The 15,849-nt window shown below is 38.6% G+C and overlaps 1 protein-coding gene across 3 annotated transcripts in view; it reads right to left on the bottom strand.

Annotated features, from left to right (window-relative positions):
- The window catches only part of PREX2 (phosphatidylinositol-3,4,5-trisphosphate dependent Rac exchange factor 2), a 294,349-nt gene that overhangs the window by 76,870 nt on the left and 201,630 nt on the right, over positions 1 to 15,849 (bottom strand). For all 3 annotated transcript variants that reach the window (XM_025871440.2, XM_073892858.1, XM_073892859.1), the window contains 2 exons: positions 14,936 to 15,153; positions 9,567 to 9,669 (listed from right to left, as the gene is read on the bottom strand). In XM_025871440.2, coding sequence (XP_025727225.1) covers positions 9,567 to 9,669; positions 14,936 to 15,153 — 321 coding nt within the window. The remainder of the gene's footprint in view (positions 1 to 9,566; positions 9,670 to 14,935; positions 15,154 to 15,849) is intronic.

The raw sequence follows: 15,849 nt of genomic DNA, 5'->3' as shown, positions 1-15,849 counted from the left end.
TCTGTTTTTGTGCCAGTACCATACTTTCTTGATGATGACAGCTTTGGAATAGAGCCTGAAGTCTGGAATTGTGATGCCGCTAGCTTTGCTTTTCTTTTTCAACATTCCTCTGGCTATTCCGGGTCTCTTCTGGTTCCATACAAATTTTAGGATTATTTGTTCCATTTTTTTGAAAAAAGTGGATGGTATTTGGATGGGGATTGCACTGAATGTGTAGATTGCTCTAGGTAGCATTGCCGTCTTCACAATGTTTGTTCTTCCAATCCATGAGCATGGAACGTTTTTCCATTTCTTTGTGTCTTCCTCAATTTCTTTCATGAGTATTTTATACTTTTCTGAGTACAGATCCTTTGCCTCTTGGGTTCAATTTATTCCTAAGTATCTTATGGTTTTGGGTGCAATTGTAAATGGGATCGACTCCTTGATTTGTCTCTCTTCTGTCTTGTTGGCGTATAGGAATGCCACTGATTTCTGTGCATTGATTTTATAGCCTGCTACGTGACTGAATTCCTGTATGAGTTCTAGAAGTTTTGGGGTGGAGTCTTTTGGGTTTTCCACATACAGTACCATATCATCTGCAAAGAGTGAGAGTTTGACTCTCTCTTTGCCAATTTGGATGGCTTTGATTTCCTTTTGTTGTCTGATTGCTGTGGCTAGGAATTCTAACACTATGTTGAATAGCAGTGGTGATAGTGGACATCCCTGCCGCGTTCCTGACCTTAGGGGGAAAGCTCTCAGCTTTTCCACATTGAGAATGATAATTTGCTGTAGGTTTTTCAAAGATGGCTTTTATGATACTGAGGTATGTACCCTCTATCCCTATACTCTGAAGAGTTTTGATCAAGAAAGGATGCTGCACTTTGTCAAATGCTTTTTCTGCATCTATTGAGAGGATCATATGATTCCTGTTCTTTCTTTTGTTAATATATTGTATCAAATTGATTGATTTGCGGATGCTGAACCAGCCTTGCAGCCCAGGGATAAATCCCACTTGGTCATGGTGAATAATCCTTTTAATGTACTGTTGGATCCCATTGGCTAGTATTTTGGTGAGAATTTTTGCATCCATGTTCATTAAGGATATTGGTCAGTAATTCTCCTTTATGATGGGGTCTTTGTCTGGTTTGGGGATCAAGGTAATGCTGGCCTCATAAAATGAGTTTGGAAGTTTTCCTTCCATTCTTCCATTTCTATTTTTTGGAACAGTTTCAGGAGAATAGGTATTAATTCTTCTTTAAATGTTTGGTAGAATTCCCTGGGAAGCCATCTGGCCCTGGGCTTTTGTTTGTTGGGAGATTTTTGATGACTGCCTCAATTTCCTTAGTGGTTATAAGTCTGTCCAGGTGTTCTATTTCTTCCTGGTTCAATTTTGGTAGTTGATACATCTCTAGGAATGCACCCATTTCTTCCAGGTTATCTAATTTGCTGGCATAGAGTTGCTCACAATATGTTCTTATAATTGTTTGTATGTCTTTGGTGTTCGTTGTGATCTCTCCTCTTTCATTCATGATTTTGTTGATTTGGGTCATTGCTCTTTTCTTTTTGATAAGTCTGGCCAGGGGTTTATCAATCTTGTTAATTCTTTCAAAAAACCAGCTCCTAGTTTCGTTGATCTGTTCTACTGTTCTTTTGGTTTCTAGTTCATTGATTTCTGCTCTGATGTTTATTATTTCTCTTCTCCTGCTGGGTTTAGGCTTTATTTGCTGTTCTTTCTCTAGTTCCTTTAGGTGTAGGGTTAGGTTGTGTGTTTGAGACCTTTCTTGTTTCTTGAGAAAGGCTTGTATTGCTATATACTTTCCTCTCAGGACTGCCTTTGCTGCATCCCAAAGATTTTGAACAGTTGTGTTTTCATTTTCATTGGTTTCCATGAATTTTTTTTAATTCCTCTTTAATTTCCTGGTTGACCCATTCATTCTTTAGTAGGATGCTCTTTAGCCTCCATGTATTTGAGTTCTTTCCAACTTTCCTCTTGTGATTGAGTTCTAGTTTCAAAGCACTGTGGTCTGAAAATATGCAGGGAATAATCCCAATCTTTTGGTACGGGTTGAGACCTGATCTGTGACCTAGGATGTGATCTATTCTGGAGAATGTTCCATGGGCACTAGAGAAGAATGTGTATTCCGTTGCTTTGGGATGGTATGTTCTGAAAATGTCTGTGACGTCCATTTGGTCCAGTGTGTCGTTTAAAGTCTTTATTTCCTTGTTGATCTTTTGCTTAGATGATCTGTCCATTTCAGTTGAGGGGGGTGTTAAAGTCCCCCACTATTATTGTATTGTTGCCAATGTGTTTCTTTGCTTTTGTTATTAATTGCCTTATATAATTGGCTGCTCCCATGTTAGGGGCGTAGATATTTACAATTGTTAGATCTTCTTGGTGGATAGACCCTTTAAGTAGGATATAGTGTCCTTCCTCACCTCTTATTACAGTCTTTGTTTTAAAATCTAACTTGTCTGATATAAGGATTGCCACCCCAGCTTTCTTTCTGTGTCCATTAGCATGGTAAATGGTTTTCCACCCCCTCACTTTCAATCTGGGGGTGTCCTTGGGTCTAAAATGAGTCTCTTGCAGACAGCATATCGATGGGTCTTGTTTTTTAATCCATTCTGATAGCTTGTGTCTTTTGATTGGGGCATTTAGCCCATTTACATTCAGGGTAACTATTGAAAGATAATGAATTTAGTGCCATTGTATTGCTTGTAAGGTGACTGTTACTGTATATTGTCTGTGTTCCGTTCTGGTCTATGCTGCTTTTAGGCTCTCTCTTTGCTTAGAGGACCCCTTTCAATATTTCTTGGAGGGCTGGTTTCGTGTTTGCAAATTCCTTTAGTTTTTGTTTGTCCTGGAGGCTTTTATCTCTCCTTCTATTTTCAATGAGAGCCTAGCTGGATATAGTATTCTTGGCTGCATAGTTTTCTCGTTTAGTGCTCTGAAGATATCATGCCAGTCCTTTCTGGCCTGCCAGGTCTCTGTGGATAGGTCTGTTGCCAATCTAATATTTCTACCATTGTAGGTTACATATCTCTTCTCCCGAGCTGCTTTCAGGATTTTCTCTTCGTCTCTGAGACTCGTAAGTTTTACTATTAGATGTCAGGGTGTTGACCTATTTTTATTGATTTTTGAGAGGGGTTCTCTGTGCCTCCTGGATTTTGATACCTGTTTCCTTCCTCACATTAGGGAAGTTCTCTGCTAATATTTGCTCCAATATACCTTCTGCCCCTCTCTCTCTTTCTTCTTCTTCTGGGATCCCAATTATTCTAATGTTGTTTCGTCTTATCGTATCGCTTATCTCTCGAATTCTGCCCTCGTGATCCTGTAGTTGTTTCTCTCTCTTTTTCTCAGCCTCTTTATTTTCCATCATTTGGTCTTCTATATCGCTGATTCTCTCTTCTGCCTCATTTATCCTCGCATTTACTGCCCGCATTTTTGATTGCACTTCATTAACAGCCTTTTTGATTTCGATTTGGTTAGATTTTAGTTCTTTTATTTCTACAGGAAGGGTGTCTCTAGTAACTTCCATGCTTTTTTCAAGCCCAGGTAGTATCTTTAAAATCATGATTGTGAACTCGACATCATACTAATGTCCGTATTGAGTAGGTCCCTGGCAGACAGTACTACCTCTTGTTCTTTTTGCTGAGGTGATTTTTTTCGTCTTGTCATTTTGTCCAGAGGAGAATAGATGAATGAGAGAACAGAATGCTAACAGCAAATATACTCTATACAAATCAGAAAAGACCTGAAACCAGGGGAAAAGAAAGGGAAAGGAAGAAAAAAGAAAGAGAAAAGAAAGAAAAAAAACAAAAAGAAAAAGATAAAAACAAAAAGAGAACAATACAAAAAACAGAATATGATCAAATATGATCAGGCTAGTGCATAGATCAGTGTCACACACTGGATTTTGGGTGTATTTTGGTCTGTTAGAAGAAAGTGCCTCCTAAAATTTTAAAGAAAGACTGATATATGTACAAAATAAGGGTTGATACAATGAAGGGATGGAAGATGACTGTAAAGATGAAAATTATAAAAGATTTTATAAAACGAATTAATAAGATAAGAAGTTGTTTGAAAAAAGATTTAAAAAAAAAAGAAAAAAAAAGGGAGAGAATGTGATCAGGCAGGAGACTGGAACAAAGCCATACACTAGTGATTTAGGGTATACTTTGATCTGTTAGAAGAAACTGTATCTCAAAATTTTAAGGGGAGAACAACTTATATATATATGCCAAAAATAAGGGTATCTACTATGAAGGGATAGAATATGACTCTAAAAATGAAAAATAAAAATGTTTTTTTTCAAAAAGGGATTGATAAGATGTTGGTTGAAAAAGGGAAAAAGAAAAATTAGAAAAAAAAAGTTAAAAAATTAACTTTGAAAAGCTAATGAATCATGGTAAAAAAGCCATGAATTCTATGTGCAGTATTCCCCTAGCGCTGGAGTTCTCCCATTCTCCTTGATCGGTAAACTTGGTCTTGGCTGGCTGTTTGTGCTGATCTTCTGGGGGAGGGGCCTGTTGCCGTGGTTCCCAAATGTCTTTGCCGGAGGCGGAATTGCCCTGGCCTTGTCGGTCCGGGCTAAGTAATCTGCTCGGGTTTTCTCTCGGGAGCTTTTGTTCCCTGCAAGCTCTCAGTACAGCTTTGGAGGACGAGAGTGAAAATGGTGGCCTCCCAATCTCCGCCCGGAGGAGCCAAGAACTTGGGGCCCCGCTGCTCAGTGCACCCCCAGAGAAAAGCAGTCATTCACTGCCATCTCCCCGGTCTCCATCCGCACTCCGTACTCACCCGGCCTGTGACCGAGCGTTTCTATCTCTGGCACCCGACCCCGTGTGTTGTCTCCAAACCCAGCAGATCCCTGCGGTGTGCTCCAGTGCTGTTCCTCCCAGGGGAGGAAGGGGAGTCTCCCCGGCTCTGCTGCTTGGGTCCCTGCTGGAGGAGCAGTGGCCCGACTGGGCCGCGGATCACCATTTATGGCAACCCCGAGCTGAGAGCCCACGCCTCGGCTCCGTCTCTGCAGCCGGCTTTCCTGCTCCGATACCTGGGAGCTCTGCTGCACTCAGGCACCCCCGGTCTTTCTGTGACCCCGAGGGTCCTGAGACCACACTGTCCCACGAGGGTTCCATACCCCACTTAGCCACTGGAGCGACGTCCCTCAGCGGAGCCGACTTCTAAAAGTTCCGACTTTGTGCTCCGCGGCTCTGTCACTTGCCAGAAGCGGCGGATGGAGGCCCCCTCCCCCGCCGTCTATCCTCCCGAATATCGCCTCGGATTCACTTCTCTGCACGTCCTACCTTCCAGTAAATGGTCGCTTCTCTGTTCAGAGAGTTGTTGCTACTCTCTTTTTTGATCTCCTGTTGAGTTCGTAGGTGTTCAGAATGGTTTGATCCCTATTCAGCTGAATTCCTGAGACCAGACGAAATCCAGGTCTCCTACTCCTCCGCCATCTTGCTCCGCCTCCCAAAATATATTTAGTTTTATACAACCTAATCATTTAGCTCACTTACTGCTCCTTCACTAATTACATAATATGGCATAGGAAGGATCTGGTACTTTCCCTATACTGTCGTGGGTTACATTGCCATTTTGTGTCTCTCACTACTTTCTCAGTTGCAACAACAGGGTCTTTATTTAGTCACTACTATATCTCCAGAACTTGGTTCAGCATTTGGTATGGTGTATATACTTAATAATTGTTTCTTCAAAGAAAATAAAATGTCTTCAATCCAGATATTTGAGTTCTACTTGCCTGGCATGCCGTATTTCTTCAAAATCTCATTATTCTTTAATGCAAAAAATATGATGATGAGAAATGCTAAATACAGCTTTTTAAAAATAATACAGAGTAATAAAGTGAGGAGGATGGAGTCAAGTATTTACTGAATACCACCATGAGCCTCACATAATGCTAGAGACTTTTGAATACATTATCTTATTTAAGCCCCATGAGTCAGGGAAAGCTAGTACTCTCATGTTTGTGGATAAGAGGGGTGCAGGGTTGGAACTCAAGTTTCTTATCTTCAAAACCAGTGTTCTCTTTCTATCTTCATGCTTCCTCCCCTCTGTACTCGCACTGGGTCCTTCCCTCAAAGACATGCAGCCAAAAGAGTCTTCACTACAGTGATGCAAATTAATTTGTTCATCTGACGCCTCTGCTTCTAAGCTTACAGAAAGATCAAATCACATGCAATTAATAATAAAGCTCTAGTTTCCTTCCACCACTTAGATAGGATGTGATGAGACTTGGGTATTGAAAAATTCTCTTCTTTCCTGAATCAACTTAAAAGGATAACTATACTCCTGTCATCACTGTTAGTAACTTGCTTGGAACATCCGATAGTGTAGCATTGCAAGTGACCTTTCACTAGGGATCTGTTTTCACAGAAGTTGAGGGTAACCTTTGGGGTAATACTTAAAAATATATACGAATTTTTATGTTTGTCACAGATATATGTGCATTTATATATGAATATTACATGGTCTTAAATTATTTAATTTTTAATATTTATTATATTTTTCAATATGCTGAAGTTAAATCTCTCATGGTAGCTATGCAATAAGTATTTTATCGAGCTTATAACACAGCTCCCTTGCCTGCTTGTTCAACAGACTATTCGCCAGTAATGTCATATTTGAACAATGGAAAACAGTACTCCTGTGAGCTTACGGCTCCTCAAGCAAAATTTAAAAGGAAAAACAGGCTATAATGTGAAAATAGAATTTCTCTGCCTTTGGCAAAATTATGCCTACATTATTAAAGGAAATGAAAATATATTCTATTTTATACATGCCCACAGAAGACCATACAACTTGTTGAAATAATATTACCCTTATCAATTAATCCCCTTTACCAAGTTCTCCCTTGAATACAACCTAAATAAATCCTTAACGTTGTAATTCATGTTCTCATTCTCTCTCATTTGTCAGTGAAGATGAAACTTTAATAAAATTCTGTTCTCTCTACCTTCATAATTTAATACATACAGAATCGACTTTTACCATCCCCACAGCTACCCTCAAGGTCAAGTCGCCATCATCTTTCAACCTGGGCCACTGAAGTAGCTTCCTAACTGGTCGTTCTGCTTCTGTCCTTGACCCCAACAATGCTCTATTCAACAGAGCCGTCAGAGGTAGCCTTCAATATGTAGGCCAGATCATGTCATTCCTCTGCTCCGTGGCTTAATTAGAAAGGCGAAGTTCTTTCAATGGTCTGGCCGCCTCTCTCTTCTCATGCCCTGCTCTTTCACCTCACCCATGCCGCCCAGTCACACAGGCCTCCTTGCTATCCCGAGAGCATGCTACACCTGTTCCCACCTCAGAGTCTGGAACACCCCTCTTCCAAATACCTCTCCACCTCTTTAGGTCTCTGCCCTCCTTTTTGGTAAGGCTTTCCTAGCTTGTTAAATATTTGCAACCTCTCACCTGCCCCTGCATTGTTATCCTTTGTTCTCTTCTATTTCCTCTCATACATTCACATTATTGTCTTCTAGTTTATGATCAAATTAAGTTATTTATGTTGCTTATTATTAATCTCTCCCCACTTGAATATCAGCTCCAAGAGGGATATGTTTACTTAGTACTCTCCTGTATCCAACATCTAGAATAGTGCTTGGCCATAAGTAGGATTTAAGAAATTTTGATGAATGAATGTATGCTTATCATTCTTAAATCAGACTAAATGATTATTTAATGATTTAAATGAATATTTAGTGGGTTCCTACTTACCATTCTATACATTAGGAATATGAAAACAAAGAAGAACCTTTCCCAGCCCTGAAGAAGTTCACATCTTCTACCTTATGTAATACATAGGACCCTCACACTTCCGATAAAAACAAGAAACAGAAAAATAACAAACTGCTAAAGATTTCTTGGGTTGATAGATATATTTTAAGCCTATTCATGATAATGTTGAAATGGTAGATAAATGATGATAACTCGCAGCAAAGATACAGAGATTAAAGCCTAGATATTTCTATTTCTCTGAATGTATGCTTCTAAAATATTCCATTTGTTAGGTTTAATGGTGGCAAAAGGCAAAATTGAAGGGTTACTTTTCAATCCTTCAATTCCATTCATAAAGTAACTTCTTTGCAACATTAGTTACAACTATGTTCTTTTGAAATTCTCTCCTTTATTCTTTACACCTGTTTTTTCCTTCTATTTTTGTAACCATAAAACCATTTTTCCTGGGGTGCCTGGGTGGCTCAGTCGTTGAGCATCTGCCTTCGGCTCAGGTCATGATCCCGGGGTCCTGGGATCGAGCCCCGCATCGGGCTCTCCGCTCCGCGGGAAGCCTGCTTCTCCCTCTCCCACTCCCCCTGCTTGTGTTCCCTCTCTTGCTGTGTCTCTCACTGTCGGATAAATGGAATCTTAAAAAAAAAAAAACAAAAAAAACCCATTTTTCCTACTGACTGTATACACTTAATTGATATTTATTCATTCATTTCCTTGAAAAAAAAATATTGCCTTTTTCATTACAGACACTCTCTTGGGTGCCGGAGATATGACAGCAAAGAAGACAGGAAAGATTTTGCCATCTTGGAAACAGTACAGGATAAATAAATGAATCAAGACACTTAATGTAATTATAATTTACACACATTAAAATTTGACACTCAGATGTAATGATTGCCATTTTCATTGTTAAGGTAGGGAAAATGTAGAATATATGTTTACATCTTCTGAATTATAAATTTTATCCATTATTGCCAAATCAAATAATTATGTCTTTCTTGATTGGTTTAGATCTAAATTTTACACAACATGAACTTAACTTAGGCTTCCTCTCTTTCTTCTTGGCCCTAAATACTTGTATTCATTGCCTGCTAATACATTCTCTACAGGATCAACTGAAATAAGAAAGGAAAACTCAATTCAGTCAGTTTTGCTATATAATTGTTATATATTTGCATAAAATCCTGGAGGCCACTGAGTTTATCCACTATAGCCAGAAATATTAGGGCAGTCCTTTTATTTAAAAAAACTGACATGAAAAAAGCAGCAGAGAGGACAAATATTCTCTGATCCCACTTATGTAAAGTACTCTATGCACCTGCATAGAGACAGAAGGTAGAACAGAGGTTACTATGGACTGGAGGAGGAAGAATGGGGAGTTATTGGGTAATGAGTATGGAGTTTCTGTTAAGTAAGATGAAAAAGTTTTGAAGATGGGTGGTGGAAATGGTTGTACAACATTGTGAAGGTAATTAATGCCACTGAATTATACACTGAAAACTGGTTAAATGGTAAACTTTATCATTTATATATGTTATCACAGTAACAGGAAAAAAAAAGAAAATCTTGACTAGAACAAAATTTTGATGCACACACTCAAGAAAAGTTTTGGAGGCCAAACTAATGGATGAAAATAAAAGCTTAGAATTATCTATAGATTTAAATTATATGTATTTTCTATCACTGCCACAGTTGGTTATTATTATTTTCCCCTAAATATAATACTTTGTATAAAACAATTTGAACTATATATCAAATATATTAATATCAAAGTTATGCCATATGTTGTTTGATGCCAAAAAAATTCTATGAAACACCTATGAACCATTTAACTACTTACTTGCAACCAGTGGTTCCTCTTCTGATGGCTTAAAGTAAAAAGAAACTTTTTCCAAATCAAAGAGTGCAACAAGTGTATCTTCTAGCATGGCTTGTTCATCTGTCTAAAAGGAAAGGAAACAATACATGATATGATAGAATTATATAGGATAGACCGTAACATAACATCACATCCCCAGACCTTAAGTAGCTTCACTTGTGTTTTATTTACATGCAAACCGAATTACCAACACTTATCTAAGAATTTACTGCCTAAAATGAAATTAACAAATCCCTCCAAGTTACAAGTCTCTTTTATAGTTTTAGATTTTTCTTTTTCTAGATTATCTAAATGGTTCTACACAACTTTTCAGTCTATATTGTAGCTAGATTCAAACCGTATTGATTTTTTAAAATTTTATTATGTTATGTTAATGACCATACATTACATCATTACTTTTTGATGTAGTGTTCCACGATTCATTGTTTGCGTATAACACCCAGTGCTCCACGCAGAACGTGCCCTTTTTAATACCCATCACCAGGGTAACCCATCCCCCCACCCCCCCCCCCCCCCACACCCCCCAGTTCGCCTCTCCGTCCATAGTCTCTCATGGTTCGTCTCCCCCTCCGATTTCCCCTCCTTCATTTTTCCCTTCCTACTTTTTTTTTTAAACATATAATGTATTATTTGTTTCAGAGGTACAGGTCTATGATTCATCAGTCTTACACAATTCACAGCACTCACCATAGCACACACCCTCCCCAATGTCTATCACCCAGCCACCCCATCCCTCCCACCCCCCACCACTCCAGCAACCCTCAGTTTGTATCCCGAGATTAAGAATTCCTCATAATGATTTTTAACATTTACAAAATATGTGTATACAATAAGCATCTATCTGCCTCTAAACTTCTATAACCTTAAAAATGTAACAGCTAAAAGGCAAGAATATCCTTTTATTGAAAAGCTACAGTACATAGTTGCCATCCTGTTTATAATAATAAAAGCAATTTGCATGTATGCAATGAATTTTCTTCCAAAGGTCTTGGGGACAAGAATCATTTTTATGTTACTTGCCTTTATAGGGCCTTAATCTAAAATCCTGTGACTATGCAATCTGATTTGTTTTAATCACTCCTTTCATTCTAACAGCATATTATTTTACAGTTGAGGCAAGTAAGCCCAGACGCGGTAACAAGTTCAGTGCATGTCTCAGCAATATTATCTTTCTAGTACTACATTCTGGCCTTCCTATTAGCAGTTTTGTGCATGATGAAAGAATAATTAGCCTTATCATACACAGCTTATCTTTTAAATGTAACATTTGTTTCCTTAAGAGTATCAATGATCCTTTTAAATAATGATTTTAACATGCTTTAATATACACTTTTTTAAAGTAGGCTCCAACCCCAGTGTGGAGTCCAGCCCAGGGCTTGGATTCATGACCCTGAGATCAAGACCTGAGCTGAGATCAAGAGTTGGATGCTTAACCGACTGAGCCACCCAGGAGCCCCACTTTATATACATTTTTAAAAGTTGCCATAAGCTTATAGCCATATTTTTCGGGCAGCATGAATAGAGGGTGAAGGAGATAGTAAAGAATGTCCATTGTGTGAAAAAGAATCACCAAGGCAACCCAGATCCCAAAGATCTATAGCATGGAAACCAAAAAATTAAGACAATCATCACCTTTGCACCTTGGTTTGGTACTTAATGCAGTATATGGTGCACAGTAAGTGCTGGAAAAATGTTTAGTGAACTGTTAATTTTTAAAGTCCACTGAAGTAAGTAAGCAAGAGTATATGCCATGAACCTGGAAGAGGAAGAACAGGACTGAAGAATCAGTACTTTCCCAATTAAGAAGAATACATACAAAGAAGAAATGTCCCAAACAGGTGGGCCTCTGGTTGCTACAGTGCAAGCCATGATGCTTCAGCAGATGTGGCTAAAGTGATACCCAAGTGACTATGGATTGTGCTCAGAGCTCAGGAACGAACACACACTCCTGGCTCCTGCCGCTCCCAGAGAACCTTCCACACTTTTTATGCGCTTGTTACCAGAGGCAGACAAAATATGGATCTCTTTGATTTTTTTTTAAAGCAACTTTGGATTTTTTATCAAATCTTTAAATGAAGTTAAGGGTTTCAAAAGACTAAGAAAAAAACAGTTTCTTGAGATGTAATTCACATATATAAAATTCACCATTTAAAGTGTATAGTGTAGGCATTTTTAGTATATTCACAGAGTTGTGCAACTAACACCATAATCTAATTTTACCATATTTGCACCACCCTACAAAGGAACTTCATACCACTAGTATTCATGCCCCACATTCTTTTCCCCAGTCCTGGGCCCCAGGCAACCACTAGTCTGCTTTCAGTCTCTGAAATTTGCTTATTTCACATATAACATAATGGACCCAGATAATATGTGGTCTTTTGCAACTGGCTTATTTCACTCAGCATAATGTTTTCAAGGTCCGTCCATGTTGTAGCATGTGTCAGTATTCCATTCTTCTTTTACTGCTGAATAATATTCTATGGTATGTCTGTACCACAACTCATTTATCCAATTAGCAACTCATAGACATTTGGGCTGTTTCTACTTTTAAGCTATTATGAATAATCTTGCAAAGAATCTGTGTACAAGTTTTTGTGCAAAAGTTTTCATTTCTCTTGGGTGTTACATAGTAGTAGTAGTTTAATCAAGTGCTGGGACTTTTACTTTAAATTTAATGTTGTTTGCAATCCCAAAAATATTTGTAGTTTATGTATCTGATAAGTGACTTATATCCAGCCTCTAGAAGGAATTCTTAAAACTTAAAACAATAAAAAGGCAATTCAATTAAAAAGCACACAAAGGATTTGAATAGGTGTTTCTCCAAAGAAGATGTAAAATGGCCAAAAAGCCCATGAAAAGATGATCAACATCATTAGCCATTGGGGAAATGCAACTCAAAACTGCAGTGAGATACTATACTTGTGAGGTGGATGGCTATAATCCAACAGACAATCACAAGTGTTGGTAAGGAGAAACTGTAACCCTCATACATTGCGGGTGGGAATATAAAATAGTACAGCCATTTTTAAAAATTTCATATATATATTTCTTTGAGTACAGTTGACACACAATGTTACATTAGTTTCAGGTGTACAACATAGTGATTCAACTTCTCTACATATTATGCTATGCTCACCGCAACTGTAGTTACTATCTGCACTGTAGTTACTATCTGTCACCATACGACACTATTAAAATACCACTAACTATATTCCCTATGCTGTGCTTTTTTTTATTTTTCCTTATGCTGTGCCTTTTATTCCCATGACTTATTCATTCCACAACTGGAAGACTGCATCTCCCACTCCCCTTCACCCATTTTGCCCATCCTTCCCTTTGGCAACTGTCAGTTTGTTGTGGTATTTATAGGTATGAATCTGTCTTTTGTTTGTTTATTCATTTGTTTTGTTCTTTTTTTTCAAGATTTTATTCATTTATTTGACAGAGAGAGAGATGGCGAGAGAGGGAACCCAAGCAGGGGGAGCGGGAGAGGGAGAAGCAGGCTTCCTGCAGAGCAGGGAGCCCGATGTGGGGCTCGATCCCAGGACCCTGAGATCATGACCTGAGCTGAAGGCAGACGCTTAACAGCTGAGCCACCCAAGCACCCCCATTTGTTTTGTTCTTTAGATTCCACATATAAGTGAAATCATATGGTATTTGTCTTTCTCAATCTGACTTATTTCACCTAACATTATACCCTCTAGGTCCATCCATGTTGTCACAAATGGCAAGATCTCATCTTTTTTATGGCTGAGTAATATTCCTGTGTGTGTGTGTGTGTGTGTGTGTGTGTGTGTGTGTGTGTGTGTATTGTACATCATATATTCATTTGTCTATTGATGGACACTGAGGTCAGTGTAGCCATTTTGGAAAATAGTATGGCACTTCTTCAAAATGTTAAACATAGAATTTCCATATTACCCAGAAATTCTACTACTAGTAGATTAAACAATGGCAGTTTTAAAGTAGGAGTAGAATAGGAATGAAGCCTCATTCATTCACTCATTCAACAGACACTTCATGCTACCATGTGTTAGGAAGTGGCCTTCCTATCTTATGTAATTTCTATTTGATAAGAAATGATTAATTAATATTTCTTAAATTTTAAAACATTTCTAAAAGTGCCTTATTTCAAAATTTTCATTAGTTAAACCTTTCTTAGTTTTACTGGCAACCAAATAAGAAACTGATCACCAATATGGAGTACGTAGAAGTCTTTTCAAAAGTATCTGTTTCTCTGAGGTACACTGAGGTGGACTTCCTTACCTTTCATTCCAGAACCATTTTACGACTGCAATACTGCAATTACCTTCCTATCCTCATTAAAGTGTATAGTCACTTTATATATAAAGTCACATACATCTGTTTAAAAACTCAACCATTACTTGGTAGCCACATATTCTGTGTGTAATTTAATGGGTGACACAGCATCTCATGTTTAAAATCACAATTCTATTTAGGGCGCCTGGGTGGCTCAGTTGGTTAAGCGACTGCCTTCAGCTCAGGTCATGATCCTGGAGTCCCGGGATCGAGTCCCACATCGGGCTCCCTGCTCAGCAGGGAGTCTGCTTCTCCCTCTGACCCTCTTCCCTCTCGTGCTCTCTATCTCTCATTCTCTCTCAAATAAATAAATAAAATCTTTAAAAAAAATAAAATAAAATCACGATTCTATTTAATGAGCTCCTTAAGTGTATATATGAGTGAACATATTTGCCTTAAACATCATGACAACTATCAGAACCACAAAAAGGATATGTTAAAAAACCACTTTTATTTGTCAAATATTTTGAGATACTTTCCTCATAGCACTGTGGGAAATGGATGCATAAATATGGAATATGGAATATTCTTAGATTTAACAGGACAAACATGCATACAAAGAAAGGAAATAAAATCGTTGAACATACACAAATTTTAAACAGACTGTCAGACAGTATGGCATGTAAGTTGTCAGATATTGTCTATCAAGCATGCTCCCAACATCAACCTCAACGGGAGCTTGGGTTTCAGGGCAGGCTGTTTCTTCTGGACTGGAAATAAGGAACCACAGCAGAAAGACCCTCTTCCCTCTGATGATCTTTCTCAGTCAGTGCTTAGGGATACAGGAATTTGTAACAGATGGAGGCTTTCTCAGCTTTTTGCAGCCAGAGAGCAAATAAAAATCAGGAAAGAAGGAATACCTTCTATCTACTTACCTAAATCATAATTGCCCCTGGCAAAATGCCTTCTTTTCAAGTAGCTGACTGCTGACACATAATGAATAACCACTTCTTATCTGGGAATATGTTACAGCGTATGCTCCAGTGGGAGGCATTGTGATTCCTTACCAGGTTTGGCGACAGGAGTGACTGGAAGTGAAAAAGAACACCTGCATTCGCTATCTGGTCCAGCCACCTTCTGCTGGCTTCTCCCGTGTCCATCTCATTGTCTTTGCTGTTGTCAAACATCTGGTTTAAGGCTGCCATGAGCTGCTCGGAGAAGGCACACACGGTGGCCACAAGACTTTGGCAGAAAACCATGTCTCTTCGGAGCTGTGTCTCACTGTCTGTAAGCCAGGAAGACATAAAGACAGTTTTGGAAAAATGTCACAGGTAAAGAAAACCAATTCATTAAGCATATATAGCTGGTGTTATTTCATCCTTTCACCAAACTCAAACCATGTGAAAAATGTGAATTTGAGCTCTACTAATGAGCACAAACACTTTGGCACAGACACTGTTTAAAAAATATTAAACACCAGAAAAATGTAAAGAAAAATTAAGTTTTTCTTAATTGTGACTTTATTTTGCAATCATTAAATTGTTTTATAAAACCCAAGGGAAAAAAATGAGGGTTTGGTTATTTTTTGATGGAACACAGTTTGTGTTTGTTGCATGATACTCCCTAAAGGAAAATCAAAGTCCAATTTTTTAGTTTGTGTTGGCAATGAAATACATTAATACTAATTTTTTTATTTTTATTTTTTTAAAGATTTTATTTATTTATTTGAGAGGGACAGAGAGGGGAGGGGAGAGGGAGAGGGGGAGAGAGAGAGAGAGCATGAGCACGGGGAGGGGGCAGCGGCAGAGGGAGAAGCAGACTCCCTGCTTAGCAGGGAGCCCGATGTGGGACTCGATCCCAGGACCCCGGGATCATGACCTGGGCCAAAGGCAGACGCTTAACCGACTGAGCCACCCAGGCGCCCCAATACTAATTTTTTTAAATGACCTAATAAACTTACTCAAATATTAAGGTGAAATGC

The sequence above is a fragment of the Callorhinus ursinus genome, unplaced genomic scaffold, assembly GCF_003265705.2.
Source record: "Callorhinus ursinus isolate GAN/ISIS: 27379988/994484 unplaced genomic scaffold, GSC_fseal_2.0 scaffold5, whole genome shotgun sequence".
NCBI lineage: Eukaryota > Metazoa > Chordata > Mammalia > Carnivora > Otariidae > Callorhinus > Callorhinus ursinus.
This window is presented reverse-complemented; position numbering and strand designations above follow the sequence as displayed.